A 21,403-nucleotide genomic window follows, 5' to 3' on the forward strand; every position below is an offset into this window, starting at 1 on the left:
TAACCCGCCACATGAAAACCTTTTTCCTCAGGTGGCTGTCTGACACACACTATTGATGTATCATGTATAATTCGCGGGCATAAAACAAATGAAAGACATCCATCGCTTAAAAAGCTGAACTGGTTTGAATAAACTGCCACAGAAATTACTACCAACGCGATTAAATATAAATGCCAGTGGCCTTTGTGCTGGATGATCGTGAATATGAGCCAGAAGGTGCTCTGATGATGGCAGTGATGGCAAATATCACCAGAAATTTAACCCGTTTCTAAGATAATGATGGTTTATTTTATTCTTAAAATATGAAGAGTTTTTTGCAGCAGCAGTAAAGAATCCATCCGTGCTGGACGCACTTGGAATTAAGATTAAGCTAAAGGCCTAAATGATTCTGATCAATTCCAATAATATTGTACCCCTACTTTAAAGTGTTGAAAACAAACTACAGTTCAGTCCGGTCTGAGATCTGACTGAGCGTCATTCTGGAAGAGCTGGAAGGCCAACCGTCAGCTACTATTGCAAAAATACGGCTGTTGTGACCCAGGCTGAAGATCTGCAGCCAAGCAGCTAAACCAGCACAGACCGGCTGAAACCCACTCTCGTTCCACGTCCAGCCGGCTTAGGCTGGATTTTCCTTCAGAGGAGCTTTACTACTGAATCCTGTATGTTTTAAGCCTTCAGGCTATGTTGATAAAGTCGAAACGCGGCACAGTCACGTCAGAACCATAAACGGTTCTGGAGGGTTAGTTTAAACTATGTCATTGAGAAGTAATGTGGCATAGTGAAACATCTACCTTTACGCACATGACATCACATCCTGTGGGGGTGGAGGCTAGCAGAGAGGTCAAGAGGTATATTAAGCATAAGTGTGTTGTTGAGCCAGATGTTCCTGAACTCAGCGACTGAAGCGGAAAGGTTTGAGAGGAGCTCTTCTGCCTCTCTCTATACATGATCCTGTTTCCAGATCCATGTCTTTGTAGCGTGTTGGAAGGCAGGGTGGTGGCAGGATTTCTCTTCATCAAGGCGACGCACACAGTCCTTCCAAAACCAATCCACATTCCTGTCACTGTTCCTACACTGTTTAGTGTGCCTCTGGATATGGTAATCAGCGATGAGTCACGTTGAGTGCCGCTCTTTTTTGCCAGTTTCTCTGGCCAAGACATAACCCTGACTCATAGACTGGAGGAACTGCAATGCAATCTCTATGATTTCCTGGGAAACGTAACCATGTAACAATGCCAAACATAAATCTATTATTAGGAAATATGGAGTGCGTTCTCTCGACAATGCTTTACCTACATACTAACTTAAATAAAGTGAAGCTGAAATATGAAGTCTAGAACTAGTCTCTATTGGCTGAACAAAGCACCACTAACGACAATCAGTCTGAAAACTCAGCGTTTCATGTTCCTTCATCTATTTGAAAACAAACCACACGTGCCACCGTCATCTCTCAATGGCGTGTAAAGAAGACAAACTCCTTCAGACAAAATAAAGCCAGACCTTCCTCGAGCAGCAGTCAGGCGGCCATCATGCCAGCGCTCGTGCAAGTCTGGAGATCTGTCAATAACGTCTCTAATATCCCTCATGAGGAGGGTGAGATGGGAAAATAAATCAGGAGAAAACAGAGTGAATGCAGAGAGGATAATCACTCTGAGGGTGTAGGATAAATCAACTGAGAACAAAAAGGCTTTACCGCGTACCACGAGGAAGATATCCTTTGAAGCGCCCACAGCGTTCCGGCTTGCAGCTCACTGTCACCTGTCGCTAAATCTGTTCCCACCACGCGCCATTCTAAACCAACCTGTAGACACACACACAATCTGCTGGATCGCGAGCCACGGGCTCATCTGTGTGGTTTGGAGAAGCCTGGATAATTAGCGCTGTGCGGCTTACGCAAAACCCATGAATACGAATTACAACTAGTCAGATGACACTAAATATAGCTCACCTTAGGCAAAGATAAACATGGTTTCTGCCTACATTACAGTCCAATGCTGTGATCATTTTTATGTGGCACCAGCGAAATAAACAGTGTCCAGTGTAAAAGTGAAGAACAGCGCCTTCGACAGTCCGGCATACGCTGGATTGTCCGGCAGCACTGTTATCGCACACTGGTTTTGTTTAACTGCAAAAGCATAAGCGATTCATTAACGACAGACTGTAATATCGAGCGAAAACCGCTGTTTATCGCAATAGCGGAGTAACCTGTTTGTGTCGTACAGATTGTGTTGCGTGTTCGCGGGCTACTAGCGGCGTCCATCAGGCTGGCCACGAATGATGCTGTGACTAGCGATCGTGTTGTCCCGAGCGTTTAAACGAACGGCAGTATTAATGAAGCGGCGATGGTCGCGTCGGCAGGCTTTTTGCCAGCCAATGGAACTCAAGACTATCTTCTTCGCTGTCTTCATACTAGCTTGTTCAGTTGACCATCTCACGCCCTCATGTTAGCTCTGCTACCACCTACATCACCACCTCTCATGTGTGTTTGAATTGCTGCGATCCAGACTTGCACGAAGCAACAATTGTTGTAATGGCACGTCTGTTTGCTGATCTTTATTTTAACGAAGAAGACTGTCTCTCTCTTCTTTTGCGTCGTTGAATACTGACCAACGCGTGTGTTGTTTCTAAATAGTGAGAAAGGCTGAAATGGCGCTGATTTTCGGGCTTTGGTCAATAGTTAGTAAGTAACTGTTCGGCCAACAAGACAGTTCTGACTTCATATTCCTTTACTTTATTAGTAGTATGGGTGCGCTGTCGAGAAAATTTTATATTTCTAATAATGGAGCTATGTTTGGCATTGATGACAGCGTACGTTTGAAATCATAAGGCATTGCATTCACTCAGAATGCTGGCTGGCTTCTTTTTTGCAGTAGTACTTTCAGCAACTGACTCAACTCAGACTCTCTCCAGAAGGCTTTGCTTTAGTGTGAAACAGAATAATTGATTTCAAGAGACTATAGTAGTGTCATGGTCTTGCTCACCACTAAACTCTGTGCGCTTAAAACCTATGGATCTGAAAAACGAGATCGTAACATGAAGAGAAGGGCAAGAAAACTCCTCTCAAACCTTTACTCGCTTTCATCACTGGTTCGAGAAGGCTGTCTGGCTCAGCTAGCACACTTGCTCTTTTAACCAACTTTCCTCTGACTCTCCACTGATATTCATGTGCGTGTGCTGTAGTGTTCACTCATGTACATTACAATGACATATTCAATTTAAACTAACCTTCCATTCATTGTAATTCTTGACTGGCGTGATCAAACTTGTGCTCCGACGCTCAACACGGCTCTGCTATGCGCAGCTGCGGGACCGTGGTAAGCAACTACGAAAGAAGAGCGCTCAGCTCGGCTGGGCGTGAGCGAGTTTTAGCGGTCTGTGCTGGTTTTAACTGCGGCTGGCAGATCTTCGGCCTGTCTGGCACAGCTTTGCTGTTTTGAAGGAAATAGCTCAACTGATTTATTGCTGGTCTTCAACACTGTGACTTGCTGTCGAATGCTGAACTGGCACCGTAATTTGTTTTCAACACTTTGAAACAGGGAATTGCACAACATAATGACGGGTGATCAAGTCATTATATTTAACACGAATAGTCTCTTGCTGCTGCTAACTTTCTTCTTCAAGAATAAAATAAACCATATTTCGACATGCTTAGAAACGAGTGAAACTGACGAATGATTTGTGTCTGCAATCATCAGAAGCTTGCCTTCTGGCTCATATTCACGGTCATCCGTGTCAAACCAATAACATTATCTGGTGGCGTCAATAATGTTCTTTGCAATGCTTCATTCAAGTTCGTTTGAAATGATGTTCATTTTTGTTTATGCCTGCGCATGATGCATCATTAGTGTGTGTCATTCTTTTAACAAGAAAGGATGCGGGGTGAAGATTTCTCTCGCGACGTCTTCTGGGTTCACGAGCTCGCGAGAACCAGGCGCATCACGGCGATTCGGGCGCTGATCACGGTCAACCTCAGCAACCACGCTCAAGCCATCTGTGTGTTCATGTTTACCGATGTGTCACACACATCTGAGAACCATCACGTCTAACGTATTAACCGCGAGCTGCAGTAGTCATCAGCTGATGTGATACACTGAGCAGCTCTGTGTTTTGGCGCGTCTTCGTGACGTGGTGGCAACGACGATGCGTGCCTCTTTCCCCAGCCTGCAAGCGTATCGCTTACATCTCGCAACTGCTTTCTCAGTACTCAACATATCAACAACGACTGCAACCGCTGCTCCTTTGAAGCTTGACGGCTGGTTGAGATTGGTCACAGCTTCCGCAGCTCCTGCTGGCTGACTCCGTGCTGCTGCTCTGACCAACCTTTGTTTTTCTTGCCGAGATAATTTACACGGACGGCGCACAGTCGAACAACTGCTGTTTCTAAACATTTATACCATGATCTGTCTGAATACTGCAGTGGCGCTGTTTATCGGCGGGATTTGTGCACAGTAAATCAATGATTTGCTGACTTCACTGCTGTCATCTCTGTGACGATGATATTAATATAAAAAATGAAGATGTTAAGTAATTCAAATAAATGTGTATATGTCATTATTAATTAAATGCCTCTAATCTGAATAGAAGAGCTGATAAACTAATAAACTGTACTGCCAATGACTTTCAGTTTTAACCTTCCGAGGTCAATGACTGTACTATGAGCTTAGAAACAGGTCGGTGAGTGCCATGGCTGCGAGGACGTGCCAAGCTATGCCCGATCAATCTCAAGCGCGATACTCGCGTGTCGAGATGGGCTAGCTGACACTCAGTATTTGTAGCCAAAGCTCGTTTGTCTGATTATAAGATACATTAACATGCGACCCGCTGCTGATCACCACCCTGCACAGAAAACCGGAAACGATCTGGTGTGCTGTGATGATGTTGCAGCGACCAGCTGTCCGTCGGCCGGAAATGCGGCGCCGTCCTGGTGCGTCTGAAGAGCGATCAAACTGGCCTCTTTGTTTGTATAGAGGAATCAGCGCTGACAATAATGATGTTCTTTCGCTACCAGTGTCATTCCACGAAGCTGCTGTGTCAGATCTGCGATCTCTGTGATCTCATATCCCAGCGACCACATCACTACTGTGAGTGCTGTACAGGAAGGCGCGTCTTTCCAACGAGGCGAGCGGCGAAACACCGCATCGACTGCCTTTCACTGAGCCGTGAATGCGGTTCGACACGCAAAAAACTCATCAAGCATATCATCCTGAAACCTCATCCTCATCATCCAATAATGATGTGTGTGTGTTTGTGTGTGTGTGTGTGTCTGTGTGGCAGGTGTGTGTCTGTACGGCATGTGTGTGTGTGTGTGTATGCGGCATCTCAAAGGAATAATTCAGAGCAAAAATGGAAATACACACTCCTTCACCTCCAGCTAGTTTATTTATTGGAACAGATTTGGAGAAATCCCATCAGTGTCTCAGTAATGGATGTGAATGGGTGCCGTCAGATTAGAGTGTCAAACAGCTGCTAAAAACATCAGGAAATAATCCACAACTCCAGTCCATCAGTTAACATCTGGAGAGACTAAAAATAAAACTAGGCTAAGATGTTTTTAAAATTTATAATCCATAATCTTCTTCCTCCAGTGAAAAAAGAGGGTTTTAGTCTGAATCAAGAAGAATCTGCAGATCAGAACAGCTCAAACATATATGTAATTGTGCAGCACTGCTGAAGAAAATTATGGACTATGGACTTAAAAACATCTTAATGCTGGATCAGTTCGATCTTATGTCTTCTCAGATGTTAACTGATGAAGCTGGTCACTCATGGTTTTTGGACACTCGTTCTGAATGGCACCCATTCACTGCAGAGCATCCATTGCTGAGACAGTGATATAGAAACACTCTCTAGATTTGATGAAGAAACAAACTCACCCCCAACCTCCAGATGGCCTGCATCTATTTCATAGATGTTTATTTTAACTATTTTTAAAACTGGATTTATTCACCGCTGTGTTCCAGAAGGTAGTTTATCGTCCTTGTTCACTAAACTTTGTCTGTGAACCAGTAATGGTATTTCTTAGTAGCATTGGTTCCCAACTAAAGTTTTAGTGAATGATCTGGGCGGATGATGAATGTTGATTATAAATATACAGGAATAGCAACAGTCCACATTTTATCATGTTATAATGAGTGGTTCATTTCTTCAGAAACACACACACACACACACACACACACACAGATGTGTAAGTGTTGGGAAGTCCAGATCTGTGTGGCAGGATGTTTTGAGTTTCTGAGAAGTCAGACAGGAAGTCCTAACAGGCGCAGAAGAGTGAGGAGTTTGTTTCATTCTCTCCTAAAGGGTGGAAGGAAGGAAGGAAGGATGAAGACGTGAACAGTGTCTCTGTGTTGTATGTGGCTAGTGTATCACGGGACGTTTTAGTTCATGTTAAAACATGTTATGCGCTGTGTCCTAAACAGCCGTGAACAACAGGACGTTCTGTCACATGGTTGTTCTCACTGTGAAATACTGTCCTCCGTCACACACTATCTGTATATTTAACATCATGAAGCGTAACATACTAAATCATGTGTAGCTACTCTGTCCCAGAAAGACGGCAGGCTGGATCTGGCTTGGCTGAGATACTCTGTGACCCGATTGGTTCAGATCTCTGTGACATCACCTTCCACAACGAGCAGTTGTTCCACTGCACCATCCAACAGGTCCTGAGCGCCAGCATGACTGCCGATCACCGTGAGTCCTCACACACACACACACACACACACACACACACACACACACAGTACACACACACACACTCTGACACACACACACACACACACACACACACACAGTACACACCTTTTTACGCACTCTGATACACACACACACACACACACTCTGACACACATGTTACACACACACACACACACACTCAGCACACACTGATACACACACACACACACTCCCAGCACACACTGATACACACACACACTATAGTGCACACACACACACACACACTGATACACACTGATACACACACACTCCTGACACACATACACACTGATACACGCTTTGCTCCTGATACACACACACACACACACTCCTGACACACACACACACACACACACTCCACACTTTACTCTGGCACACACACACACTCTAATCACACACACACTATGTACACACACACACACACACACACACACACTCGCACACTCTGATACACACACACACTCTGTTACACACACACACACACTCTATTTTTTGCAATGCACACACATGCACATTCTGTGCGAAAAGTCAAATCAGTTTGAGAATTTTTATACATTTTAACCATTGAATCTGCACAGTACTATACGAAACATTATAAATGACAAAAACTTATAATCATACAGAGAAATATGAATGACATTTCTGGCTTGTGCTTTATGAAAAATGTTTAAATGAACTCCAGTGAAATATTTACACTCATGATAACTCCATATGTATAAGTACTGCAGAACAACAGATTTGTTTTTGTCCATTTATCGTAAAGCAAGATATCTACTTTTGTGCTCTAGAACAACCGCTTTGGTGAATTATCACTTTAATACGGTCAAATTTCAATATTAAATATAGGCAGCATTTGTTTATGGCGTGAGTGTTCACGTTACTGATGCTGCAGGGATTGTGAGTCTCCTTCCACAGAAGCCATGAGCTCTGAATGTCTGTGTGTTTGTGCCTCACACCTCATCACCCGTATCACTAATCACGCTGCCACGCTCTGGGAATGTGCTGGACCAGACACAAAACAAGCGTTAATCAAGCCCTCGTATCAGCAGTGAAATCCCGCTCTTGTTTGGTCTGACTCTATATTTAACACACTGCCGTGACGCAGCTAATGGAGCAGAGAGCACTGAACGTCTGCAGAAGAAACCTACGTCAACAAACATCTGAGTCTTGAGGCCCAGTCAAGCATTCAGAGCGCTGCTTCATGGGAACAGGGGCATGGCTGTGTGTGTGCTGTGTTACTATAAACCCGTGGACTACCAGTTTGATTAACAAGGCTAATGGTCAGTGACTGCACTTTGCAGAATCAGGAAGTGAACATGCAAATCTTTTCCATCCACTTCTGAATAAATCAGATCATCACAAGTCACAAAAGACTGTCTTTTCAAATGATCCTGCTTTTATTTCAAAACCAGTTTTCTTCACGGCAAGACCTTTTCTTAAATACATGTCATCTGGAGGGGAGCATATGTTTATATATCTTTCAGCATTCGTGGTGACTTCTAAAACACAACAAACTTCTTTTTCGTTCTTCGTTTGAGGGCAACATAGTGACTTAATGATGTTGCTCTCTTCCCTGACCTCAGCTGAATGAGTAACAAACTGGGAAGAAAAAATTCTGCTTCAAAGAAGGTGGAGTTTCAGAACACCTCCTCAGACCAATGGAGACCAAAGGTGTTCAGGAGCTAAAACTGACTGATTTTAGTTGTCATCTGCAGACGCCTTGGAGGATTGTTTTTAGCCACAGCGGTTTCATGATGCATGATGAGCGTCATCTGAGGACCTGAAGACCATGAGCATCTCACAAAGATGTTCAGCCTTGCAGATGCTAGATGTTCTCTCAGCTGAATCCTTTCAAAATGTTGTGCCTTTCCAGCCCTTTGTTGTTCTGTGCCAAATTTAGACCAGTAGCAGGCAACAAACTTGGCTCATGTGATTTGAAAGTGTTTTATTTTTCATTTCATTGCAACATTTGTGGAATTCAAGATAGAGAATAGAAGAGAATGTGTGTCTGACATCATGTGTGTGTGTTTGAGGAGCTCGTTGAGATGTGTGAGATGTTGTGTGTTGCAGGTGTGTGGGTCATTTCCAGAAGGTGATAAGCGATGGTGCAGATGGGTGGAGGCAGCGAGCTGGCCATCGTGGTCTCCATCGTGGTGTGCTGTGTGCTGCTGCTGCTCTGCACCGTGGGTGCATCTCTCACACATCATCTGACAGAGAGAGTTTCAGATCACTACTAACTCAGACGCTGGTGATCTACTGATCTACTGATCTCTCTGACTGTTTGGAAGCTGTTGTGTGTGTGCTTCCAGCATGAGTAAGATCTGTGTGTGTGTGTGTGTGTGTGTGTGTTCAGCACTGGTGGTGTACTGCACTAAGAGCCGCAGGGCAGAGAGGTATTGGCAGAAGACTCTATTACAGATGGAGGAGATGGAGTCACAGATCCGCGAGGAGATACGCAAAGGTATAACTCACGCAAACACACACCCTCTACAGTGATGGACTGTCAGTTTTATTAGCTGTAACCCCAGCGGAGCGGCAAATGTCTCTCACACACTCTTAAAGATCATGTGATATGTGTGTGTTTATGTTCCTGTGTGAGTCTGACAGCAGGAAATGATCACACACTCAGAGTGTGTCATAAATCACTGTTATTACACTCATCTGTCCTAGCCACCCTGTTTTGTTTTGAGTTGTGTAGACAAGATCTGGATAGATAGTTGATCAGTCTCTGTCTGCACACCTTCACATGTTGCTCCATATGGCTCTCTTTCTTCTAGTTAACATAATAATCAATATATCTGTATATATAATATCTTTGCATTTCAGCTAAACATTTTTTAGTATCTGGGAATGAAACCAGTGGTACACAATAACACAAAAATAACTGACCTGTCCTCCACAGTGCCTCATTCACACACACTAATATTCAGAGCCGGCACAATCACTTAAAGTGACAAGAAAATACTTAAAGGGGTCATGTAATACTAGATGCACTTTTACAAGTTGTCTGAACTGAAATGTGTGTACACATCTACCCTATAATGATAAAAATCCAGCCAGTGTTTTTTTTGAATCTCCTTAAATGTTTTCCACTTTCTCGAATGGAGCTGTGTGATGTCACATGATCAGAGGCCCCTCCCACGACTGTTGATTGACAGCAGCGTTTCACACAGACTAGACGGGTGTCTTACCTCAGACCCGCTCCGAGCCAGCCGTCATCAGTCCATGACTCCTAAGCGATTGACGGGTTTTGTCGTTGAATCTGAGCGGCTGAAGAAGCGGAGGATTATCATTACGTTTCTGAAGAAAATGCGCCCTTGATTTACCTAAATGTGTTTATATTCACACAAACTATTCATGATCCAGCCTCACCTGCAGAAGCAGTCAGTATAATGTCTTTTAATGAATCTTTGCAAATCGCCTTTCCTTATAATGTGCCAATTAGCAAGTTTCACTATGAATGTAACATCTAGGACTACGGATTAAATAAACATCCTATGAGAGCGCCTCAAAAAGGAGGGGCGGGGTCAGCAGAGCTCAGTAAAGATTTAAAGGGGAAGTGTTTAGGAAAAAGTGTTTTTACGGGTATATCATTTTTACACTACCATTGAGAAATTTTAAACAAACTATACCACAAACTTTTCATTAAGACCCTAGAGAATCAAATCAGCTTGTGGAAAATTGGCATTATATGACCCCTTTAAAGGTGCCGTAAAAATGGAATAACAGGTAAATCAAACCAATAAAACAGACTGTGACATCACGGCCCCAACATGAGCATAACGTGTACCGCCCATGTTCTAGGCCAGCCGAATCATCAGAAGTTCTGCAGGTATTGTGAAGGAACAAGCAAATGGTAGATCGTGGAAACAAGGTCGTGTTCCACACAGGTTGGTGTCTGTATTCAGAAAGGCCAAAAAAACTGTTCTAATAAAATAATGCGAGCTACTAATGGACAGTGTTAGCTTATTAGCAGTAGCCTGTTAAATTACAGTACATTACAGTAGATTGTAAAATGTGTGGGAAGTGCACTCCATGGTACAAACAGTGTGTGTGTGATTGTGAATCTCAAGTGAAAGTGAACGTTTGAAAGCAGTTTCAGTGCCCAGCATATTAATAGCTCCCTGAGGGCCATGCATTTTATTTACAGTATAATTAGCAGACGATATAACTGTGAGAGAAAGCATTGGGATATATATTTTCCTCCTTGTGTTATTATTCCAGCTACTGAAATAAGCCCACTGTATAACAGCCAATCAGAGCAGAGCTCAACATTATTATTCATGACCCTTGAAATAAGCCAATAGCAGATCATTATCAGAGAACAGTGTAAAATATTGTATCAGTGCATTCTATGGCACATTTAAGAACTTTATGATCAGGTTTTTGTCCTTTATGGAGTTTGACCTTTATGTTTATGTTCAGAGGAAAGTTTGCACTTTTATATAGACAGTTTGTTCATTTCTTGATATGATATTCTGCCCTGTGAAGACTTTTAATCAGAACATCTGTACGGTAGTGAAGCGTGATCAGTTAAAGCAGCTGAAGTGTGTGATTGTTCTTGTAGTCGGGGGTGTCTGCTGGTGAATGTGACTCACAGGAGCTCAGCTTTCTGGATTGCAACATCTCACAAGCTCATCACCATCTCTCTCTCTCTCTCGCTGCGTCTCTTTTCCTCTTGTTTTATTCTTGGTTTCCTTGGTAATCAAATCCCTGAATATACACAAACATCCTGTGTTGAAACAATAAGAGGATGTCTCACTTCCTGTTATCCCAGCAGGACTGTCCCCTCAGCCCTGATCTGACATCAGCTCCGCTCGGGTCCTGAAGACTGGAGATCAACGAGCAGCGCTGCTCTCAGATCAGTGGAAACCTGAGTCACACACACACACACACACACACACAGACACAGCACTAGTTCCAGAATCAGTCTGGGCCTTTTCAACACTAACCACTGCTTCACATAGACTGTAGTGTGTGTGTGTTCTAGTGTATATGGTTTACGTGGTTCATGAGTATGCAATTATACAAATGTGTATAATGACATGGTTATTACAACATAAACATGGTTTATGAGGTTTACACTTCCTGTGTCCACGTAAACCAAAAAGCAGAAAAAAAAACAAAACAAACACTGTTGTTTGAAATTCAACACATTCCTGTAGTTTAGCGTGGGGAGAAGACTAGGTGTAGGGTTACAGTAAGACGACAGAAAATGCAGTTTGTGTGTGTGTGTGTGTGTGTGTGTGTGTGTGTGTGCACGTTTGTCCAAAACCATTTAAAAAGCAGCTGCTTCATATTAACACTATAAATCGTGGTATTATTGTCACAGTGAATAAGAGTTGGAGCTGAAACTCTTGAACAGTGTGAGGAGGCCCATATCCTCATTCAGAATGCAAAGGAAATGTTTTTGTGTTGGGGTTGATGTTAGTGATTTGGTGTGCTGTGTGCTGACAGCCGTGTGTGTGTGCGTGTGTGTGTGTGTGTGTCAGGTTTCGCGGAGCTGCAGACTGATATGACGGATCTGACCAAGGAGCTGAGCCGGACACAGGGAATCCCCTTCCTGGAGTACAAGCAGTTCGTCACTCGCACCTTCTTCCCTAAGGTCTGCTCAGCACACACACACACACACCTGGGCTGATACACACACAGCAGCTCGAGACGTGAATTAAAGCGAAATGATGGAAAACAAGGGATTCTCGGGAAACACTGAACTTGCTCACGTGTGAGACGAGCTCAGATATATGCTCAGTGATGTCTGATCTCAAGAGACTGTGTGAGCTGTACTTAGTAACACACTTTGGCCCTAAAAGTATTTGGACACATAAGTCACATTCAATATTGTGCATCATATATCAAACCAAATGGTGTTTGCACAAACACAAATTTTCAAGCAAAACATCATTTATAAAGCATGCGTATGCACAGATTAGATTTTAGAGTGTGTTTATATGTATAAATCCATGCTCGTATTTTATAAAAACAGTCTCTGAAGTGGAAAAGTGCTCAGTGTCAGGGTGTGAGCAGATGTACACCCTTTTCATTGTCGGAGTGTAGGCTTGTCAAAATGTAATCTGTTCTAAATTATGATGACTGGGGATGTTTTATATGTTAATCATATTTATTAGGAGTCATTTAGAAAGCATCCGCTGAAACAATCATTTGCGATTTAAAGGTTCATGCGTTCATTTTTTAAATCGCGATGAGAAATGATCGAATGTAGGATGGGTTCTGCACAACATTTTATAAACTGATGTTTCTCAGACTTGCTTTAACTGTCCAGAAGTAGACATTTTGTCCATCAGCACCTAGTTGTACAAATGATTCTTCAGCCAGGGCAGATACAGGACTCTCCTCGTCCGCTGTTCTTGTTCTCCGGTGAAAACCACAAATGTTGCAATTTTCCAGTCTCAGTGTCTGCACAATACTGGGCACAGAGACAAGAAACTCCTGAATACTCCCTCCAGCGCACTGACACAATAGACTGTGTTTAGGGGAATTCTGTGTGTGTTTGCTGCTAATAGACTTTTACTGTGACCTCAAACACACCACAGAACGCAGCTCTTTTAAAGCATTTAGGAACATGAAGATGTGAACGAATGTGTGTGTGTGTTTGTGCAGATGTGCTCTGACTACGAGAGGCGTCTGGTTCAGCCCATGTATGAGAACGATCCCCTGGGCCCGAGAGCTCTGTCTGAGACCCATCCTCTGCTCCAGGACTGGCAGGTGAGACACTCTAGCATCTCTGAGCGTGTGTGTTTGCAGTGAAGTACACGTTCAGCAGAGTCATCTCAACTATAGCTCTGTTATTGCACAATACACCAGTTGTTTCCTGTCAGCAGCTTTCTTTTATTTTTTCGATTTTAGCAGAGACTTGCTGAGATTATTTCAGTGGGTCGCTATGAGTAATGTTTGAAGAACTGTAGCACACTTGGAAAGTTATTGCTGTGATTCCCTGTGCACTTGTGAAACTGCTGTATTGTGCAACAGGGTGTTGTGTAAGATAAAATTGGACTGTCTAAAATCAACTGTGCTGAATTGCATGAACTCAGGCCAAACATTATTCTTGAAAGAACGTGTGTTAGTGTGTTAACATGACCCACTGCATACGGTTTGGAAATCAGTGTTTCTTCTCTCTGTATAAGTCGTCAGAACAGTGTGCGGCCCAACCTGGACGAGGAATCACGCTGTTCTCCACTCTTCTCAACAACAAACACTTCCTGGTCACCTTTGTTCATGCGCTGGAGCAGCAGAAAGACTTCGCTGTAAGAGACAGGTGAGTGCAGACGAGCACAAACGAAACAATGAGAGAACTTATACTGCAACATCAAGAGAGTCGTGGTGATTCAGGGATCTGTTCCATCATAACTGAAGCAGGACTTGACCTGACCTGGATTTGTGAGAGTAGTGACAAACAGACCTGATCCACAAAACCAGTCATAAGAATCATTTTGAGATAATTATTGAGATAATCTGAATGCAAAAGCAAGCTTTTCATTGATGTATGGTTTGAGATACAGAACATATCCGGAATCTAAATATTAAGAGATTCATCTTTAAGGTTGTCCTATTGAAGTTCTTAGCAATGCATATTACTAATCAGAAATGAGGTTTTGATATTTTTACAGTAGGAAATGTACAAAATCTTTTGTATTACACTGGTTTGCACACTGGTGATCCAGATAGGGTCACAAATAATGCTCTGAACAGCTAGAAAGTGATCATTTGCTGTTGGTGAACGAGGCACTGATGATTTGGTCCTATCTAAAATGTTGCACCAGAACTTTTCTAGTGTTGGTGTCCAGTGAGGGAGTTATTCATCCACACCACCGTCTCTGTGAACGTTCTCATTTACTGATGTGCCTCATGATGTGTCTGCATGCTTTCATTGGCATTTAGGTGCAATCTCGCCTCTCTGCTAACTATTGCCCTCCACGGTAAACTGGAGTACTACACAAGCATCATGAAGGAGCTGCTCGTGGATCTGATCGGCGCTTCAGCCTCCAAAACCCCAAACTGATGCTGCGCCGAACAGAGTCAGTGGTGGAGAAGATGCTGACCAACTGGATGTCCATCTGCATGTACAGCTACCTCAAGGTTAGTGAAGAGTTGATCTGCTGACTCTGCTGTCTGGCTTCAGTTCATCGCGGTGTTAACCAGACAGGTCTTCGTTCCTCACGCGGGAGGCGGTGGCGCGAGCCGTTCTTCCTGCTGCTGTGTGCCATCAAGCAGCAGATCAACAAGGGCTCGATCAGCGCCATCACGGGCAAGGCGCTACACGCTCAACGAGGAGTGGCTCGCCGAGAAAACATCGAAGCCAAACCCCAGGTGAGCTTCAGCGCTCACCAATGAGCTTGCTTTCCAGCCGTGACAACACTGACCTGACCTCTCATCTCCTCCGGCTGCCTTCCAGAACATCAACGTCTCCTTCCAGGGCTTTGGGATGGACTCGGTGAGCGTGCGGGTGATGAACACGGACACCATCTGCCAAGTGAAGGAGAAAATCCTAGAAGCCTTTTACAAGAACCTGCCCTTTTCACAGTGGCCTCGTGAAGAGGATGTTGATCTGGGTAAAGAATCTCTGAGCATGGAGAAAACGAGTCGTTTTAGAGCAGACCGACTTATTAAGCATTACAGCAGAAGAATCAGAACAGGATATTACAAAATGAAGGAACAAGCTACGAGGATGAATCGTTTGTACAGCTCATGCTTTTCTGTGTTGAGTGAAAAATTTGATGGAATTTGACACAGAAGATCAATCGACCAATCGAATATAGTCCTTCCATCCATCAGTAAATGTGTAAATAAAACTTCACAATTGGTCTTTATACATATACACCATTTTATAACTAGCTTAACTGAAAAAATTAAATAGGCCATTTTTTTTTTCATTTTGAAGCTGCAGCACATAACCTTTTTCGGTTAAAAATTATCCAAAATAATTTTAAAACTATCTCTAGTAAGCCTGTAATTTAAGTGGAAACTGGTGGTAAAACATAAAGTTGTCTCGGCTAGTAGGCTATATTGTACATGAGGATGCTACGTTTCTCACAGCAGCTGGAAATATTAAACTTGCCATTTTGATGGCAGATAGCATAACAATAATTGATGTTTGATGTGATATAAGCTAAGCAATCATTGGATTTATTCACTATAAGTACAATTTATTTAAAAGCCTTTGTTTCCCTGAGGTGGTCAGAACAAAAGTGGGAGACATATAAGATAACTATAGATAACAATATCTGGTAAAAAGTCTTATTTGGCTCACTGTGATTGATCTGTCCCGGGCAGAGTGGTTCCCAGAGGGCCGCAGCAGCAGAATCCTGCAGGATCTGGACGACACGTCTGTCATGGAGGACGGCAGGAAAAAACTCAACACCGTCTTCCACTATCAGGTGAGTGTGTGTGTGTGGTTGCAAACTCTCGGAAAAGGGATTTAATACCCTACTTCTCAGTTGTACTTCTTTTCTGTTTGTTTAATTAATATTTTGTTGAATCTGATAATGCCTTTAAGACAACTCAAGACAACTGTAACGCGTTATGATCATATTTAAGTCTATTACACTGAATTCAGTGGAATTAGTTCAAGAAACTGGCGAGTCGATATGGACTCAGCCATGAATTGCTGGTTGTGCTCATCACCCTAATGACCTCTGACCTGTCTCTTGCAGATCCCTGATGGAGCGTCCCTGGCCATGAGCATGAAGGACAAGAGAGACAACACACTGGGACGAGGTGAGGATCACACCGACCTCACATACACACTTTGTCCTTCAGTCTTTTCAGTCAACCTGTTTTCTGTTGATTCACAGTGAAAGATCTGGACACGGAGAAATATGTTCATCTGGTGAGTGCGCTGACCTCTCTCTCACACTTGTGCTCGGTCATCATCTGTGACATATTGATAATCATGATCATATTTGATCAGGGATCTTAACATGGTCACGACTATACCACTTATACGGTTATGGGAGTTAGTCCTCTCATAAACTAGCATCTGTCATAAACTCTCTCTAGGCAAAGACTGATAGTCATACCCTTCAAAGCCAAATAACAGACGATCTGACCAATCACATCTCGATGTACTTGCATTGGGGGGGGTTTGGCCCTAACTTCACAGCTGAGGGGAAAAATAAGTTACGTAACCGCCACGATAAAACATTTTTTGGCAATGCAACAGAGAATGATCTGAAAGGTGATATCAGTTGGGTCTCTCAAACAGCGTTCATGGGAAACGATTAATAACTGGCCTAAAGCACAGATTGAATTAGAAAATAGCATGCGAGGAATTACAGCAAAAGCACTTCCCAGAAGCATGAGCAGGAGAGCGGTTTCACTGCTGATTCATAAGTAATGCTGTGGTGTGCCTGCAGGTGCTGCCTCACGACGAGCTGACAGAGAGCAGGAAGTCCCACAGACACAGTCACAGGAAGAAGGTGTTACCTGAGATCTACCTGACACGCCTGCTCTCCACGAAGGTAAGCTAACATCTACTCAGACACAAGATATGTTTCTATCCAAACATTCAAATTACACTGGAATATCGGACAGAATCGTCACTTCCTGGTAAACTGAAGCCAGTAGTCTGAAGCAGGAGCACAGGGTTAATTCAGTGCAGAAGCTGACCCATGTCTACAGATAGACTCTTGTGCAAGTCTCTGTCTGTCCAGATGAAGCTGGATATAATGTAATCTGTGCTTCATCAGCCAGCGGACCCAGCTTTTGCTCAATCCAGTCACATGATCATGACACCACTAACATGAGCTCCTCAACACACCGCACGCTGTGTGAGAAGGTCATGTGAATGTGTTTGTCTTGCTCAGGGAACCCTGCAGAAGTTCCTGGACGATCTGTTTCAGGCCATCCTCAGCATTCCTCCAGAGAAACCACCGCTAGCTGTCAAATACTTCTTCGACTTTCTAGAAGAGCAGGCGGACAAGCGCTGCATAACCGACCCCGACACGTTACACATCTGGAAGACCAACAGGTATGAACTCACTGAACCACAATCTGTTTCAAACTTCTGCTGACATTCTCCACAGTCGTTCGCTTCATGTTTCATGGAAATGTAATTACTTGCTCCGCCACTGTCAATTAAGTGCTGATCGCTGAGGTCACTTACTGCTCAAGTCCTCGCAACCAAACACTTGTCTGGCAGAAGCACTTTTTTACCAGATCCCTGTGGAGCAGACAAGTCCCTGCAGCACATGGCAGAGGTTTGCTGCGGACTCCAGTGATCTACAGTGAGAATGAAACAAGCTCTAGATACTGACCTCGAAGCTTCTCTGTGTCTCTGCAGTTTGCCTCTGCGCTTCTGGGTCAACATCCTGAAGACCCTCAGTTTGTGTTTGATATCGATAAGACGGATCACATGGACGCGTGTCTGTCTGTCATTGCCCAGGCTTTCATAGACGCCTGCTCACTCTCTGACCTGCAGCTGGGCAAAGTAAGAACACACACACACACAAGCACTTCTCATCCTTCTGTATGGCTAAACGAATATAAAGCAGCGTGAGAGACTGAGGGAATCACCTTTGTGGTCTCTGTCATTCATGTCTGAAGATGTAGTCACCTTTGTGAGCTCCTTTTTGTGTACTGTCAAGTGTACAAAAGTCACTTTCAGATTCATGTGACCAAACTGAAAATGACTGAAACCCACATGGGGAAGTTTTTCAGCCTCATGCTGACCTCTCATTTCTACTGAGCACATCTCAAGGATGTAACCAAGCAGGAAGTAGGGTATTTTTCAGGAATTAATAAAGTGAACCAAAAAAGAGAAAGATTACAGCAGGTTTGATTTGAAGATTCTTGATCATTATTGACGCATTATAATCATCACAAACGGGACACTGGAGATCAGCGGAGCAAATCATACATGAAGGATTGTGTTCTTTATCCCAGGATTCTCCCACCAATAAGCTGCTGTATGCCAAAGAGATCCCGGAGTATAAGAAGAGAGTGCAGTGTTACTACAAGCAGATTCAAGAGATGGCACCGCTGAGCGAGCAGGAAATGAACGCTCACCTGGCCGAGGAGTCGAGGGTGAGCCAAACTCTTCTGATTACCAGATCATAGGAACAATCAGCTTTGTATGTAAGATAAGGTCAGGCCAGCCAGCTTGCCAGGGATGGTAACCCATACTCAGAATGTGTGCTCTGTGTCTAAGTGCCCACACACACGCACACACACACACACACACACACACACACACACACACACACACACACACACACACACACACACACACACTCTGGAGCAGTGGGCAGTCTCACCTCAGCTGCAAGACTCTCTAACCATAAGGCCATAACTGCCCCTAGATCGGAAAAGCTTATAGTGGCTGTACATGTTCATTCATTCTCATCTTTGCATTGTATATTTTAAATATGCGAGAATGCAAAAATATCAGGTACATTTGAACAGTGTTATGTAAGTTATTTTAAAGTAATTCCTTACAGTATTACTGTTTCTACTGCTTTTACTTTCTTTTATTTACTTTCTTTTTATTTGACTTACTTTTATTCCCAATACTGTATATGAGATACAGTATGTATTTGTATACTTACAAAAAAAACTGCTTTACGCTGCAGAGATACAGGAATGAGTTCAACACTAACCTGGCTGTGATGGAAGTCTACAAGTATGCCAAGAGATATCGCAATCAGGTGAGTCCTTCCTGCTGCCGCCTGTCTCGTGCTGCAACCGCCCTGAGCATGTGTGTGTGAGCGTGTGTGAGTGTATATGAGTGTGTGTGTGAGTGTGTGTGAGAGTGTGTGTGAGTGTATGAGTGTGTGCGAGTGTGTATGAGTGTGTGTGAGAGTGTGCTCATGCCAGCAGCAGGGTGTAGATGCTCTGGACAGATATGAAGGTATGTTCTTGAGCCGTGATGGAGCTGGTTTCTGCTGACAGCTGTGGTCTGAATAGGGCTCATTTGACATGAAAGTGTAATCACATGGGGGTTTGAAAACAATGCTGATTACTGCGAACGTGCAAAGCACTGCATGAGCGTGAAGGAGCGGGATTGTGTTTTTCCAGCATTTCCAAATTAAATGCATTTAGTTTTGTGATCTGAACAGATAACAGACTCATTTTGGATAGAAAGGTGAAGTATGCAGTTCCTGCCTGAAGTCATCTAGCAGAACTACAAATATACAGCAGCCTTTGCAAATGCCCCTTTCACTCATCATACCATTATGTTTCCACTTATTCTGACAGTATCTTATTATTTTTATCTGGGGTTTGACAGTAAAGAGCAGATATGAGTTTAGATTGCCTGTCTAGAATAGCTTGATTGAATCCCAAACATTGCATCAAATTCCTCCATTTTGAAAGCAGTGTTTGACCACATTTTCTGTCTCGGTATAATTTGGAATGAGGTAGATATACAGTGCACTGGATTACAGCAAGTTTTAGTACTTGGCTCAAGTCCATAACCATGTTTTGGGGAGCATTTCATTTGGCCTGAGCTTGAATGAGCCCGTCTCTACCTGTCAAAGGAAATATGCAGTTCTCAATGCTTTAGCTGCTGTATTTTAAAGCAAATAAATGGCTACGCATTACTTTGTGACTTTGTTTAGTGCATCTTTGGTGACATTTAAAGCTGCAGTCCGTAAATTCGTTGCCAGTCTCTTTGTTGCCATCTATGTTTGAAAATCTGGCATTGCAGTTTCTTGCGGAATTATGTGCCATGAGTGCTCCGGCGCGGATGAGTAATGAGGTGAATGTGTGTCAGTGTGAATCCTGTACTGAGTGATCATAGATTCTAAACTGACTAAAAGAAGGTGATAGATTTGAACACTGGCTGGAATACTTGCTTTAATATTGATTTTGAATCCTTTTTACGGACTGCAGCTTTAATGGTTTACTTCGTAAAAGGGCCATCTTGTAGGTTTTCGGTGTCAGCGCTGGGATGCATCAATGTGTTGAGTGAAGCAGCGTTTGAATCATACTCTAAAGGACGTGAGAAGAGCTTCAGATAACGTTTGTGTTGATGTGTGTCTCAGGTGGTGAGCGCTCTGGACTCGAACCCGACGGCTCGACGCACTCAGCTGCAGCACAAGTTCGAGCAGGTCATTGCTCTGGTGGAGGACAACATCTATGAGTGCAGCAGTGAGGCCTGAGGACAGCCCTGAATCTGTGTGGATTATCAAGAGAAGATGCGAGAGGGAAACGTCTGACCGAGTTCAATCGCTACAGTATTCAGCTCTTGACTTTGAACTAGGAGTTTGTTTAATGAATTGTGGACTCCAGGGTCCTGAGGCCCTGTGGTCATGTGACGCACTGACCCCACACTCGGGGAGAGCCAATTATGCACTGGATTATACAAGACCTTCTCCATAGCAATATTTATAGCTGTATGATGATTATTTTATAGTGTTATGTGAATAACGTTTCTGATGGGATATTTGTGCCTGTGCTGTTCAACGGCTATACATTTTAATTCCACGATGCCTTGAACTAAGTTACTTAAACATATAATAGGCTTGAATGAGACTGTTGCATTTGTATTAATTATTATTATTTTGAAGGGTTTGGGTCTTTCTTGAATGTGTCCAAACCAAAGCGTGTGCATCATTTTTGTAGATATTCTGCAGCAAATGTTTAATTTTTTTGGAGAAAGGGAAATTTTATCAATAAAGACAAACTTTACTAAATCGTAACGCGTTCCCAGTTCTCTTTGTTACACCCATGC

The 21,403-nt window shown here is 43.3% G+C and overlaps 2 protein-coding genes across 2 annotated transcripts; both read left to right on the forward strand.

Moving 5' to 3' along the window:
* The first annotated feature begins 8,805 nt into the window (after positions 1-8,805).
* On the forward strand, positions 8,806-13,497 carry LOC122335424 (plexin-D1-like). The gene is made up of 4 exons (XM_043233288.1): positions 8,806-8,901; positions 9,068-9,175; positions 12,207-12,319; positions 13,336-13,497. The coding sequence occupies exons 1-4, from the start codon at positions 8,817-8,819 to the stop codon at positions 13,480-13,482; spliced, it is 453 nt and encodes a 150-aa protein (XP_043089223.1). The 5' UTR covers positions 8,806-8,816; the 3' UTR covers positions 13,483-13,497.
* Positions 13,498-15,021: 1,524 nt separating this feature from the next.
* Positions 15,022-21,365, forward strand: LOC122335413 (plexin-D1-like). Its single transcript, XM_043233261.1, is given in 12 exon segments — positions 15,022-15,042; positions 15,128-15,284; positions 16,006-16,109; positions 16,386-16,449; positions 16,527-16,561; positions 17,088-17,192; positions 17,538-17,701; positions 18,014-18,045; positions 18,048-18,160; positions 18,616-18,756; positions 19,302-19,376; positions 20,715-21,365. Coding segments are annotated over 11 exon segments (1,077 nt in total). The 5' UTR covers positions 15,022-15,042; positions 15,128-15,157; the 3' UTR covers positions 20,832-21,365.
* The last annotated feature ends 38 nt before the right edge of the window (positions 21,366-21,403 follow it).

This window comes from Puntigrus tetrazona, unplaced genomic scaffold (genome assembly GCF_018831695.1).
Source record: "Puntigrus tetrazona isolate hp1 unplaced genomic scaffold, ASM1883169v1 S000000776, whole genome shotgun sequence".
Taxonomy (NCBI): Eukaryota; Metazoa; Chordata; class Actinopteri; order Cypriniformes; family Cyprinidae; genus Puntigrus; species Puntigrus tetrazona.